The 15,449-nt window shown below is 39.8% G+C and overlaps 1 protein-coding gene across 1 annotated transcript in view; it reads right to left on the reverse strand.

The window, feature by feature from the left end:
* The window catches only part of CPNE2 (copine 2), an 84,296-nt gene that overhangs the window by 43,872 nt on the left and 24,975 nt on the right, over positions 1-15,449 (reverse strand). Inside the window, exon 2 of the mRNA XM_072117551.1 lies at positions 8,504-8,694. Within this exon, the coding sequence (XP_071973652.1) occupies positions 8,504-8,671 (168 nt within the window). The 5' untranslated portion in view covers positions 8,672-8,694. The remainder of the gene's footprint in view (positions 1-8,503; positions 8,695-15,449) is intronic.

The following is a 15,449-nucleotide window of genomic DNA, read 5'->3' on the forward strand; positions in this document are numbered from 1 at the left end:
GAGCCTGGCTGGACCGTACTTTTTCCTGCTTTCGCCATTGATGTACCCTGGCAGAAGGGTGGCCCGTGCCGGACTCGACGCCTATTGGGGAGGTGAGCTGGCAATCTTTTCCTTTACATATTGTTGCCTCCCCTTTTCCCTGGATAACTTATCTACCTGTAGCTTGCAGCTTCTCTCTCCTCATGATGTGTTGTTTGCTGTCAGGAAGTGAGTGTGTGGTCCTGGACAGCAGGGGGGCGGGGGCTACAGCGCAGGGAGCAGAGAGACAGAAACAGAAACTCAGCTGCAGGCCTCACACAGAAATCCAAGTCTAGGGGCAACTGAAATTGTGTACATCAGGACTCATAGAGACAGGTTGGAATTATATCTGTGAATTGCTGTATTTTTGTTAATAACATTGAATTAGAGACTGTGTTATTTTGTTATCCTGAGTACATTTAAGAAACTTGTCTTCGTAGGAATACCCCTTTAAAGGTCATATGGAATTATAAGGCTGTGACGAGACAACCCCCAGGAATAGAAAACATCATTACACTTTTTTAGTCATACATGTCATTTTTTTTGTCTGGTGTTTTTGAGCTCCTTCCAAAAGAACATGTTGGCGTTGTAAGTGTAAAAAAAAAAAATAAAATAATAAAAATGCAATAAAGAAAATGACTTTTTGCTTTGTATGGAATAAATTAACGTCACAGACGTGTCAATTAGGAGGACGGGGTTGGGGAGTGAAGGGAGGAAAGGCTCACCGGTACAATCCAAGCGCCACAGACAATGTGCTACAAATAGACATAAAGACTGTTATTATGTAGCACTCGTTCTGCATATTACAAACACTCGGCTTTCTTGTCGAATGGTGAAAATACTTTCACAGGCCCCATAAAAGCTCCTGTGGCTTCCATTAGAGACAGATTTAAAAGGTCACTGTTTCCAGCACTTCTCGCCATAAAGAAATCTCTGAGAAAAAAATTACCATGAAATTAGCCCCACTGTGAGGGTAAATGGTCCCGCAAGCTTCATTTACTGTACTATTTTGTACAAAAAAAACTGCCCACGCAATAGATTATCAGCCTGACTTCAAACCTTATTTAGCCAACATGAGAAAATCGGAACAACTTGTTCTCCTTGTTTTATTATTTTATTTTACACCAAAACAACCAAGGACATACTGTGATCCTAAGAGCAAGATTCATGAGAAACTGGTGTCATAAGGGGTTACTAGTCTTACAATAGGAAGATGATCCATTATCACAGGGTGCGCTGCATGCTGGGGCTGAATTTCAGAATAATTTGCTTGTAAATAGGTTAGAAATAAGGATATTCAAGTAACAATTTTACAACATGAAAATTTCCAAATTTAATATTTAATCCTATGTTAAAGGACACCTGTCATCAGGTCTCTACCACTAGTCCTGTCACCTCTTCCTGTTGGAGCAGCTCACAAGGATCCCATCCCAGCCTTTATCTAGTTATTTCATACATTATTCATTGTAAAATCATCTTTTCTTTATCATATAAATGAGGCTGGTCACAGGGTCAGAGGCAGTGATGTCACCCCTGTTACTCCTCCCCTCTCCTCCCCCTGCTCATGTCTGTGTCTAATGTATAGTAAAGCATGGCTAGTGTGTGTGCTGCATCTGCTGACATGCTACATCCTCCTAATATACAGGTGAGAGACACAGACATCAGCTACACATGAATCTGACATGTTCTGCTGTAACATGGCTGCATGTAGCTGCTGTATCTCTCCTATACACACACACATGCACACACAGGCTGCAGGGGGCGCCAGGAAGCACATCATTATACAGCCTCACATGATTATACAGGCTGTCAGTCATGCACTGGGGGTGTGGCCACCAGCACCAGGAAGCACATCATTATACAGCCTCACACCATTATACAGGCTGTCAGTCATGCACTGGGGGTGTGGCTGTGCCTCCCACTCATGAATAGAGTGGACAGCTTGAATATGCTAATGCTTCATTGGACATTTCACAGGTCATTTGCATACAGCTTTAGGACCTCATTGTTTAGGTTTACAGGCATGTAGAGGGACAATGAAGGGATAGAGGAAATGCTCTCTAATGGCAGTTTATGAAAATATATTTAGTTTAGGGGGGTTATTTTGCATGACGGGTTCTCTTTAAGTATTTAATTTTAATATTTCACATTTTTTCAGTAATACTATTCCATGAAACCTCCAAAGACAGACAACTGACAGCTTAATTGATTGAAATACTGCTTAAGGGTACAGCCACACATTCAGCTTTTCAGATGCAGTTTTTGAAGCCAAAAGCAGGTGTGGATGATAATGGGTGAAGACTTATCATAAACCGGTTAAGGACCGGGTCCTTTCCTTGTTTTTTCATTTCCATTTTTCACTCACCACCTTCAAAAATCTATAACTTTTTTATTTTTACACGAAAATAGCTGTGTGACGGCTTGTTTTCTGCGTAACAAATTGCAATTCATAGTGATGGTATTGAATATTCCATGCCATGTACTGGGAAGCGGAAAAAAAATTCCAAATGCAGTGAAAATGGTGAAAAACCGCATTTGTGCCGTTTTCTTGTGGGCTTGGATATTACGGCTTTCACTGAGCGCCCCAAATGACATGTCTACTTTATTCTTTGGTTCGGTATGATCACAGGGATACCAAATTTGTATAGGATTTATAATGTTTTCATACATTTACAAAAATGAAAACCTCCTGTACAAAAATTTCTTTTTTGATTTTGCCATTTTTTGGCGCTAATAGCTTTTTATAATTTGGTGTACGGAGCTGTGGGTGGTGTAATTTTTTGCGACATTTAATAATATTTTCAATTATATCATTTTTAGGACTGTACGACCTTTTGATCACTTTTTATAGATTTTTTAATATATTTTTCAAAATGGCAAAAAAAGTGAAAAACGCAGTGAAAAACCGTTAGTATATTTTGATAGATCGGGCATTTTCGGATACCTAATGTGTTTATGACTTTTACTGTTTATTTATATTTATATCAGTTCTAGGGAAAGGGGGTGATTTGAATTTTTAGGTTTTTTTATTATAATTTTTTTCTTTAACTTTTTTTTATTTTTACTATTTTTCAGACTCCATAAGGTACTGTAACCCTAGGTTTTCGGAAGACCCAAGGCTGTCATGGCGATGGATCGCCACTCCCCGATGACATCACGGGGAGTGACGATGCTAGGCAAGATGGCGGCACTCATGCTCCGCCACCTTTTTGAAGCTGCCGGCAGCGATCGCTGTGATACATGGCGGGCGGTCGTGAACCAGTTAAGAAGTGCTGCTCTTCCTCTGTTATCACTCCACTCCCGGTTTGGGCATCAAAAACTGCATCTGAAAAACTGAATGTGGGGCTGCACCCAAAGGTACACTACCTTTTCTATTAGCAAACATTGTATAAATATTGTGTAACCTTTTTTGTATTTTACTGCAGTGAACGGTTTAGCAACTTTAGGTGCATTTTGCTGCTTTACCTTATAATAATCAAGTGAAAGAGCATTCTGGTAAATGCTTACTTCCAATCTTTGGTCTGTGTAAGGGCTCTATTACATTGGCGTTGTTTTTCACTTCCATGGTTCAGAGATATCACACTTCTTAAGCTTAGATACAAGGACTCATTATCATACATGATTGGATTAGATACATCAGACTTTGCTGATGCATTACTTTGATGTGAGGATGTCTTCAGATGGTGCAGATAAAACTGCATCACAACTGCATTGTAAATATTTATATTCAGTTTTGATGTGGTTTTTGCTGCCATTTCCTCTTTTAACAGGTGAAAGACACCTGAGTGAAATTAGCCTCCCACTTGTTCAAATCAAACAAAATTGGTGTCAAACATTTGTGCTATGTTTGTGCTGCAGAAATTTTTGTTTGTGCTGGTATCGTTTTTAAGATGTTAATAAAAGTTTCCAGAGGTAAGTAGGGGTCAACCAGCTGCCCCCCCCCCCCACATTACCCAAATCAAACAAAAATGGTGCCAAGCAATTCTGCTACATTTGTGCTGGTTTGTGCTGTTTAAATTTTTGTTTGTGCTGTTTATGTTTTGAAAATATTAACAAAATTGTAAAGGGCAAAAAGGTCAGCCCCCCCCCACGTTAAACGAATCAAACAAAACTGGTGTCAAACATTTGTGCTTTGTGTATGCAGCTATAATTTTTAACCCTTTATTGCCAGCGCTTGTTTTTACCTTAGTGACCAGACTTGATTTTTAGAATCTGATATGTGTCACAATAGTTGGTTACAACTTCGGAAGGCTTTAACATATACAGGTGATTTTGAGACTGTTTTCTCGTGACACATTGTAATTCACGTTAGTTGTAAAATTTAAGTGATACGTTTTGTGTTTCGTTCTTAAAAAAAAAAGTTTGTCAAAATTCTTCATTTTTAAAGTTTGAAATGTTCTGCTTTCCAGACAGGAAGCAAAGCTACTCAAAATGCTTGATAATTAACATTTACGGAATACCTGCTTTGTGTTGGGATGATAATTTATGCATCCTCTCATTTTTCTAGGATGTTTTGAGGCTTAGAACCTTAGGTGCGATTTTTCTCATTTTCATGAAAATCGCAAAGACTCACATTTTGAGGGACAACCCAGCTTTCAAGTGACTTTGAAAGGAATAAATAATAGTAATACCCCATAGATGACCCCACTATAGAAACTTCAAAGCTCAACCTATGTAAAACAACTTTGATTAAGTCTATTAACCCTTTAAGTGTTTCACATGGGTTAAAACAATAGGAACCTGCAATTTAGAAACTTTGGAATTTTTTTGGAAAATACTTTAATTTAGGCCAAAACTGACAGTTTCAAATGATGAAATTCTCTGCAATGATTGATGCCGTATTTCTCCCGAGTGTAGTGACACCCCATATGTGGTGGTAACCTGCTGTATGGACAGATGGCTGGGCATAGTATAAAAGCAGTGCCATTCACAGCAGATTTGTATTGTCACAATGTACAGGCTATAAAATTGTCATTTTTTTGGTAATGTGAGGACTTATTTTTTTGCGGGTGAGATTTACTTGTATAGATAATTAATTTTGGGGGTCTATAGCTTATTCATGAGATTTTATTAACTATTTCAAGGGGGACACAAACAAAATCATCTATTTTTATTTTGGATTTTTAGCACTTTTTCCCCCTGCTCACCAAAACATAAATATATATATATTTTTTTTTTTTTACCTTATTCTCTGGTTCAATACAATTGCGGTAATATCTCATTTATATAGTTTGTCTTATATTCACTGAATTTTACTGAGCAAAACCAATATTTGAGAAAATCAACAACTTTTTAGGACCATAACGTCTGTATTTTTCTGTTGACAGATCTGGTTGAGGGCTTATTTTTTGTGAATAGAGTTGGTCATGCTCCACATGCTCAGTTACTTACAGCCAGGTCTTGGTACTTACAGAACCCAGCGGTAAGAGGATCCAGCAGCCTCGGGGCACACGCCGAACCTCGGATGTATCAGATCCCCCGGTAAGCTCACGGGGAGAGGGTTGGGGTTCTGATTCACGGGGGAAAAAGTTACACGCCGCGGTCATGCTTGACTGCGACGTGTAAGGGGTTAAACACCCGGGATCTGAGTTTTTCCAATTCCGGGTGTAAGAGCCGGGTTTGGGCTGTGGTGTCACAGCCTGACAACGGCACTTGCAGGACCCAATGTCCTGCAATCTTCTTCTGGCTCGCCGCTGTAGAAAAGCGTTGGATCAGAAGAAGTACCTTTTATGACCACCATAGAAAGCCGACAGGGCTGCATAACGAAGCACAAACAAACAAAGTCACCAGCTGCGTTTCTTTCTACGCCAGGCAGGTTAAACGCTACGCTGCTGGCAGCCCGATACATCAAGAGGCAAAAGCCTCTTGATGTATCGTGGTGCGAATTTGCAGCGGCGGGGCGATCATACGCTGGCGCACGAACGCCAGCGTATGATAAATATCCCCCTTTGACACGAGTTTTGTTTGATTCAATAAATGTGGGGGGGGGGGCTGGCTGACATTTTGAACTTTACAATTTGGTTAATATCTTCAAAGCAAAAGCAGCACAAACAAACGTAGCACAATTGATTGGCACCAGTTTTGTTTGATTTGGGTAATGTGGGGGGTCTGGTTGACCTCTGATGACCTCTTTTATTAATATCTTAAAAACAATAGCGGCACAAACGAAAATTTCTGCTGCACACACCAGCACAAACGTTTGACACCAATTTTGTTTGATTTGAACAAGGTGGAGGGCCAACCTAACTTAGGTGTGAAAGACTTACCAGATCCATAAGTAATACCAGCTGCCGCACCCAAAGGCAACACGAAAACTTAATTCAGTTCTTAACACTGCAGTTGTGATCATGCAGTTGTATCATTACACAATACTTCCACAATCTTCCATATACTTTTCCAGGCTTAGACTATTTGCAAACAAAGCAGAGTTGCAGTGGAATTTATCTCAGTGGTAATTTCACAACCATTATGTAAGCATTATGCATGTACAGATTGGTAGTCACCTGATATCAGAGCATTCACACTAATCATAATAATCACACAACCAGAGAGGTCGGCTCCTGGCACAGCATCACATTCCTCTACACTACAACTAAAAATCTGATTCCAGATCTATAATTCACTAATGCACAACATTTTGGAACAATATAAATTTGTTTTGTGATACATTTTTCAATCACATCACCAATTTTCTTGTGTACACTGACGGTGCGCTCACACATGGCATTCTGGCGCATGCATTTTAGACTAATGGGTCAGAAGGTATGTGTCAAAAAGGAATGATAATAATCAATTTAAAAGAGAAGATTCTATCTACAGCATGTTTCTCGGCACTATAGAGCCCAAGAAAAGCGAGTCTGAAGTCATAAAATATTCTTGTATGTAAAGTCGTTAAAAAGAAAACGTCATAACAGAACTGAACTGCAAAAATTGACCTAGACATGTTGGCATCAATGACTCTCGGTCATGAAGGGGTTGAACTGCCCTTGTGCATGAAATAGCTGCAGACCCAAAATAGCTTTATGGCAAATTGAAATCCAAAAAATTGGTTTGTTAATCTGTGATGGAAGGGAACCTGGCAGGTAGTCTATGCACCCTTAAATGGCACACCAAAATGACCTTCCTTATGGTGCCCCCACTAAGTTGAAAAGGGGAGAGCCCCAAATCACATCTATGGTCATACAGTTAAATGACAAAAAGCTGCATGCCAGCAGCTACAGCTAGATGGCTCTTCAAGAATTCAATTCACACAGATACAGAATAAAATGTAACTGGGGAGACTGGCATACAAGCCTTGAAACATTCACAACTCCTGATGCAAGGCCAGGAATTGCAACTATTCCCCCAAGTTGTCGGGGAGGTGCAAGGAGACGGAGGACAGAGATTTTTTTGTATATCTGAGCAACACTTAGTGGGGAGAGAATGATACGGCACCTCTCTGGTCAGGCTACATATCTTAGGACCGTTGTTAAAGGGAGCCTGTCACCAGGAGACCCATTTTTAGCACTCCCCCAGTCCTCACAGAGCATAGTACATACACTGCCAAAGTGTTTTTGTATTAAAAATAGGTTTTACAGAAAAAAAAGATATGTTATATTGTACCTTTCATTAGCATGTGCTGTGTGACTAGGCAGTTGCCAAATGGGAGGGGCTGGAAAGGAGCAGTTTCCCCCCCACCCTTGGGGAACAGCTCCTCCATGTGACCTTTTCAAATATATGAAAACACCCATCACTTTGCTTAGCGACGCCCCCTGCTCCTCTACAGCCAATCCCGAGTGTGGATAGTTATTCACATATTTGAAATGGTCACATGTTTCCCAAGGGTGGGGGGGACTGCTCCTTTCCAGTCCCTCCTTTTTGGCAACTGCCTAGTCACACAGCAGATGCTAATGAAAGGTACAATATAACATATCTTTTTTTCTGTAAAACCAATTTTTAATACAAAAACACTTTGGTATGTACTATGCTCTGTGGGGACTGGGGGAGTGCCAAAAATGGGTCTCCTGGTGACAGGTTCCCTTTAATGTAACCGTTGTGGTAAGTATCATAGAAAATTAGACTAAATGGGGATCTAAAATACTGTTATAGCAGTTGTAAAGGCAGAAAGAATTCCTTCCTGGCTACAACTACAGTCAAAATCTAGGCTGAGCGCTGCTCAGCCCTGCCCTCTCCATAGGAACATATGGGCCACAGAAGTGTATGGGGGACATATATCGGCCATATATATACGTCCCCCATACATGTGTGTGAATGCAGCCTTATACAGGTTTCCTACACCAAACAGCAAAAATAGAAAATCTTTTTCTGAACAAGACAAGGGCAAGTGAATTATAAGGTCACCTTCTGATTCTCCGAGGGATTAAAACTCTGGTCATTGCCACTTAATACCTCTCATTTCTGAGAAATGGAGCCGCTGTATGAACCATAATCAATAATTCCTCAATGCTGGATAATGCAGTTAGACATTACACACTCATTACTGTACCTCAGTCCATTTCTCATTTACTTCCATAAGTAAGACGCAAAAGGGGTCAGATTTGGATGCTACATCCCGATCAAGGAGGTTCTGGCAGGAAACTGAAAGCTCCACTCTGCACACACAGTACTGGGAACCCACCGGAGCGGCAGATGAGGAGCTGTAGGTGTACGCCATGGGTTGCAACAAAGATCGGCAATCTGAAAAAGAGAAAAAATAAGACCTGCTGTGAAAAGTAGGCATTCCACCTTTAATTTACATAGCTATTCATGTAAATATTGTTATATGCTAGTGAGCTGCAATCTATGGCAGCTATTCTGTAACTACACGTACGACCCATAGATTGCTTCAGCCATGATGTTTATCTATTTATCATCCTAGTCTGTATCATCAAATAGTCTTCTTAGACACAGATTTTCTTCTAGAGGTTCACTTAGAATTTCTGCTGTCTTACAACCTTTAGAATGAGAATGTTTCTGAGATGCCGAAGAAAACTGGATCACATAGTATTCTGCCTCAAGTCTATTATTGTTACTGTCCCTCTAGTGTAGAGAACTGCTGCATGATGACTGTAACACACATAAATGTATGGTCACCTATTGTCCTTAATCTCCAGGGATGTGCTGGGTTTAGCTTCACCAAGACGTCCTTCACTTCCACAATGTCATATACTAGTCCTACAATCAATTCATGTATGTAATGTCCCCACCTCCTCTTTAGCATAAGGTTGATGATCCATGGAGTTTATGAATGAAACACAACAAGACAAGTATACACGCTTGGCCCCCTCTCCCCTCACTAGAGACCCTTCTTCTGGAGTAGGATGTTTGTCTCCTGAGGATATGTCATAAATATCTAAGATGTGTGTAGACGTTTTATTTATTTCTAACTATTTTATGTTGCTAGGTTTCATAATATTTATGTATTACGGTATTAATGGCATCTGCCAGGTGACCCTCCTATCAGCTTACAAAACTCTTGGATGTAAACTTTATTAACATTAATTTCACTCTCTCTGCTCTGCATATAATACATCCTGATAAGACATATCCAGTGTAAATCACTTCAGAGAGTAAATGACCAAACAAGCTTCTATGTGTATTTGCTTTGTGTAGTCAATTTTAGGATATAGAGCAGTGGTGGCGAACCTATGGCACGGGTGCCAGAGTTGGCACTCGGAGCTCTTTCTGTGGGCACCCAGGCCTTCACCCCAATTTAGAGTTTGCCAGATAGAACTCAAGACTTTCCCCTGTGATCCAATACAGACCAGAATGTGCCATGCTCAGCGCTATTTTAAAGCAACATCCTTGGCTGCCAGGACTACAGGGGGAGCGGGAAGGTGTGGATAGAGATGGATTATCGCTGGACCTCATGCTCTGGGTCCCCTGATCCTTCCTCTTCAGGGGACCCTGGCGGGAAGCTACAATCCAATTTTCTCTATCATCTTTCTATTGTATTGGTGAATTCAGGAGGCCAATACAATTAAAACCTGTAATACAGCAGGTTCCAATAAGTTACTGCTTAAATTGTCATGTTGGCACTTCGCGACATATAAGTGGGTTTTGGTTGTAACTTGGGCACTCTGTCTCCAAAAGGTTCGCCATCACTGATATAGAGAGTAACCTGAACAGTGCCCATATTCGGAAGGGAAATACTTTTCAAAACTGAACCCTTAATTTACATCATATACTGTATGTATTACTTTGGGTGCACCCTCCTGGTCTCATGGTTTTTATTTTTGGTATACTTTGGCATGGATCTAATCTGTTTGCATATGTATACAAAGCATTTATAACTATAAATCTGTGTTATAACTTTCGTTTTGAAGCATAGATCCTGCTTAGTGAATAGTTTTTATTTACCAACACTTTATTTATCAACACTTGTTTTTACCCTTGGATTTCTGCTGCAAGAGGGTCATATGCAGATCTTCTGCTGTATCTGTTACAACGTATTTGCACATTCTTAAAGTACATTTATATACATATGATGTATGAAGTCCCTGTAGCACTGTGGAAAAAAACTTTTAGTTTTACATGTATTTTTCTGTACACACTGTCCTTGTACATGTATAATAACCATTCAAATACAAATGGGAAATATAGAGAATTTTACCCCCCTGACTATGCCTGTGGATAAAGGGTTACAAGTCCTACCCCATATCACCTAAAATTAGCTGCCATTGAGGCCCTGTGCCTAAATTACAGCCATTTTTCTGATATGCAAATTAGCTTTTCTGACGAATGTCTGCTGGCTCTGACTCTTCTCTCTCAGGCTGGCAGTGATCCACACCACAATTATTCTGACTGACAGCTCCGTGTCTCTTCAAATCACTGCCCTGCCTCATTGTACTTTGGGACTGTCAGCTAATATTCAACTACAGACATAAAAAACTCTATTTACTTATAGGAAATATTGTGGCAATGTTTTTACACAGTGCCTTGTGTTATATTCGTGTCATGTGACCACAGTGACATCATTGCACGTCCTTTAGCCTTCTAACAATAGCAAACTGTACACCAAGTATGTGATCACATGAAATCACAGCAGCCTCTATGGAGGGTGGAGAGGAGTAGGCTGTATATGTGAAAATCTGGTGACAGGTTCCCTTTAATGTCTATGGCAACTTATTGGGGGGGAGCGGTGTATAATAGCGACCACACTCCCCCACATCGTGGGGGGCGAGCAGGGGGCGAGCAAAACTATGCCAGGTCGTAACAACTAACGAACAAAAATTCCAACCCCCCAACCGGCCGCCACACCCCCTCCACGCCCACAAGGGGTTGAGATGGCGTGTCCGCAGTTTTAAGCGCAAATTCTAGCACTGGCGGCCAAAAACTGGCGCTGGCAATAGAAGCCGTGATAAATCTCCCCCATTGTAGTCTTGCCGGAGAGGAAAGTAGTTACACCTGAACACTCGCATGCTTGTGTCATGCTGGAAGGCCTAATGCTTTTGATTGCACATTTGGGGGAAAGCGCAGCATTTCTTTTTAAAAAAAACAACTGTAAAGTAAAAAAATCTTTTCCCTAACTCTGCACTTAGCAAAAATAAGCAATTCTATAATTTACTCTAATTAGCAAGTGTTTCAATGCTAGCAGTGGCTTTATCTTGCCCCCTGGCTGCTCTCCATTTGCCACGCTGTCTGGAAACCATGGGAAACCGTATTGGACAAAAGGAGGCTTGCTGGATGGAGAGGTAGTAGTGCAGTGCAAGAAAAGAGGACCTTGAGTGATGTCACACAAATGCTTGAGGTCGTCCAATAATAAACCTGCTGTCCTGATTCATATGAATGTCCTTAGCTGAGGTCAAAACCAGGAAGAGCCACCCACTTCTTGAATAGCTGCATCTGATTTATAAGAAGGAATGATAAATATACGAGGCAATGTATCAGAATATAAGAAGCCAGAAGCATGATACAGGTATTGTTGGAATTGTTGTCAAAGTCTCTCTCCAGCTGTGCTAAAACTAATTTTTGTTAGTTACTTTACAGGTGCGCTCTAATTCTTTTTATACGTTTAACCCCTTAACGCCGAAGCCACTTTTCACCTTCCTGACACGCCCCATTTTTTCAAATCTGCCCTCTGACACTATAAATGGTTATAACTTTGGAACGCTTTAACATATCCAAGTGATTTTGAAATTGTTTTCTCGTGACACATTGTACTTCATGTCAGTTAAAAAATTTTGGTGGTATGTTTTGCATTTATTTATGAGAAAATCAGATATTTGGTGAAAATTTGGAAAAATTAGCAATTTTCGAAATTCAAAATTTTCTACTTTTTCCACACATGAGTCATAACACCAAAAAACATAATAACTAACATTCACCGAATGTCTACTTTATACCTCCGTGGTTTTTTATGCATACTCTTATTTTTGTAGGATGTTATTGGCCTTTGAACGTTAGGTGCGATTTTTCACATTTTCATAAAAAAAGCAAAATCCTGCTATTGAGGGACCTGCTCAGGTTTCAAGTCACTTTGAGAGGCCTAAATAAAAGTAAAACCCCATAAATTACCCCATTATAGAAACTACACCCCTCAACGTACGTAAAACAACTTTTATGAGGTTTGTTAACCGTTTAATTTGTTTACAGGGGTTAAAACAAAATCGGATGCAATTTCGAAATTACATTTTCTTTGGCTAAATTAATGTGTTCTTTATAAAATGTACAAATTCTCAGTGGATAAAATACCAAAACGCTCCACAAAATTTGATACCCAATCCCTCCTGCATATAACTATACCCCATATGTGGTGGTAACCTGCTGTATGGGCACACGCTAGGGCATCGAGGGGGGAGCTGCGCCATTCAGAGCAGATTATGCATTGTCACTTTTTATTGGCTATACAATCTTTATTTTTTTGGCAATTTGGACATATAAGGGCTTATTTTTTGCGACATGAGATGCACTTTACAAATACTTCATTTAAGTGGGTCTGTAGCTTTTCGATGAGATTTTATTAACTCTTTAATGTATGGGTGAAAAGAAAATTGTCAATTTGGGGTTTCTTTTTTTTCAAATAGAAAGATGAAAACAGAAAATGTACAGGGATATCTATATATTAAATTATAGAGACTGTACATATGTTGCACCAGTGGTTAGGTGCCCCATATATTGAGGAAATCTACAACAGCCTATAGTCCCCCTCCACCGAAAAGAGGGGAAGAAAAATATGAGGCAACAGAAGTTTCTACCATTAAAAAGACAAAATTTTTATTGAATCTATAATAAAATCTTATAACAAGAGTTCGACATTGTATGAAAAGGTTTACAGGATTTTAAAGTGACAATGCAACAGAAAAGAGGCAGTCATACCCGGACACAGCACATAACCGATAGTTAGACCAAATTAATTAGGCTGATGTATACCAAAGAATTTTTATGAAGTAAGTGGATGAACAGGTACATATGCATAGGTAATAGCATATGTCTAGCTCAAACAGTGGAGCAAAGTAGTCAGGCCTTACCGTTTAAGTAGAAGGTTGTGCAAGAGTGTCCGGGGATGACTGCTGCCCTGACGCGCGTTTCGGCTCTTACTGAGCCTTCGTCTGACGAAACGCGCGTCGGGGCAGCAGTCATCCCCGGACACTCTTGCACAACCTTCTACTTAAACGGTAAGGCCTGACTACTTTGCTCCACTGTTTGAGCTAGACATATGCTATTACCTATGCATATGTACCTGTTCATCCACTTACTTCATAAAAATTCTTTGGTATACATCAGCCTAATTAATTTGGTCTAACTATCGGTTATGTGCTGTGTCCGGGTATGACTGCCTCTTTTCTGTTGCATTGTCACTTTAAAATCCTGTAAACCTTTTCATACAATGTCGAACTCTTGTTATAAGATTTTATTATAGATTCAATAAAGGTTTCTTTTTTTTGTATACACTAAAAATACTATGATATTTTCATTCTATAGATCACTACGATTACGGTGATACCTCATTTATATAGTTTTTCATTTATTTTTACAATTTTGCTGGAGAAAAACTAATATAGAGGAAATCTCATTTGTTTCTGCATCGCCATCTTTTCGGGAACTTAACCTTAATATTTTTTGGTTGACAGAGCTAGTTTAGGGCTTATTTTCTACGTGTTGAGTTGTTCTTTCTATTGGTACCATTTTGGGGCACATAACTTTTTTTGATCACTTTTTAGAACATTTTTGTGAAGGGATTTTATGAAAATTAATATTTTTGGCGAGTTTTTCGGGTTTTGTTTTTACGGCGTTCACCGTACGGGTCCAATAATGTTTCTGACTTATTTTACAGATTATTACGGACGCGGCGATACCAAATATGTGGGGGGTTTTGTTGATTTTCAGGTATTTTTACTTTATTAGATGTGTATAGGGAATGTTTGTGTTTAGGGGACTTTAACTCTATTTAATTAATTATTTTTATTAAAAATTGTGTTTATTCAGTGTTTTTAACTTTTTTTTCTTTACTTTTACAGGTTAGCTTGAACAAGTGATCCACTGATCACTTGTTCAAGCTATTCTTCACCTAATACAGTGTAATACAGATGTATTACACTGTATTATGTGACACACTGAGCATGCTGCGCATGCTCAGTGTGTCACAGCCGGGTCCGAATCCAGTTAAATGCCCCTAGCACGCCGCGGTCAGCGTGACCGTGACGTGTTAGGGGTTAACACCCGCGATCGGAGAAATCTCCAATCGCGGGTGTTAGAGGAGGGTGTCGGCTATAATATATAGCCGACACCCGCAGCTTCTGGCCCCGGCTCCATTCAGCCGGGGCCAGAAGTTTGACGTACTATTACTGCATATTGCGGGAACGCACCTCCCGCCATGCAGTAATAGTACGTCAAATGTCGGGAAGGGGTTAAAGAGGACCTGTCACCCTCAAAAACGGCACTAGGAGCTGCTTACTAAACCTCTGGTAACGCTAACAAACACTGCTGCGCTGTACACTGGCGTATTCATGAGGGCCCGGGATTAGGAAAGATGATTTTGGGACATCGGGTTTAGCTGGTGGCGGTATTGCAGTGTAAAGACTTGAACAAGCAATCAGATAAGCGCTTGTTCAAGCCAAGAGGTAGAAAATGTAAAAAAGTAAAAAAAATTAAAAAAAAGATTACCGGTAAGTCATTTTATAATATGATTAAATAAATAAAAGTCCCATAGTCTCCCCAGTTACATATAAAATGCAAATAAAGTATATAACACAAAAAAAGTACATATTTGGTATCAACACGTCCGTATTAATCTGTACAATAAATCTAAATCAATATTGAACCCGCTCGGTGAACGACATAAGAAAAAACACGAAAAACTTCCCGTAACATAAAATTTTCAAAAAAGTGATCAAAAAAAGTTACGTTGCCTAATATGATACGACTGTAAAGAACAACTCTTTTCGCAAAAAGTAAGCCCTCAACAAGATCTGACAATAGAAAAATACTGAAGTTATGGCTCTGAAAAGTGA

This window comes from Engystomops pustulosus, chromosome 7 (assembly GCF_040894005.1).
Source record: "Engystomops pustulosus chromosome 7, aEngPut4.maternal, whole genome shotgun sequence".
Classification (NCBI taxonomy): Eukaryota; Metazoa; Chordata; class Amphibia; order Anura; family Leptodactylidae; genus Engystomops; species Engystomops pustulosus.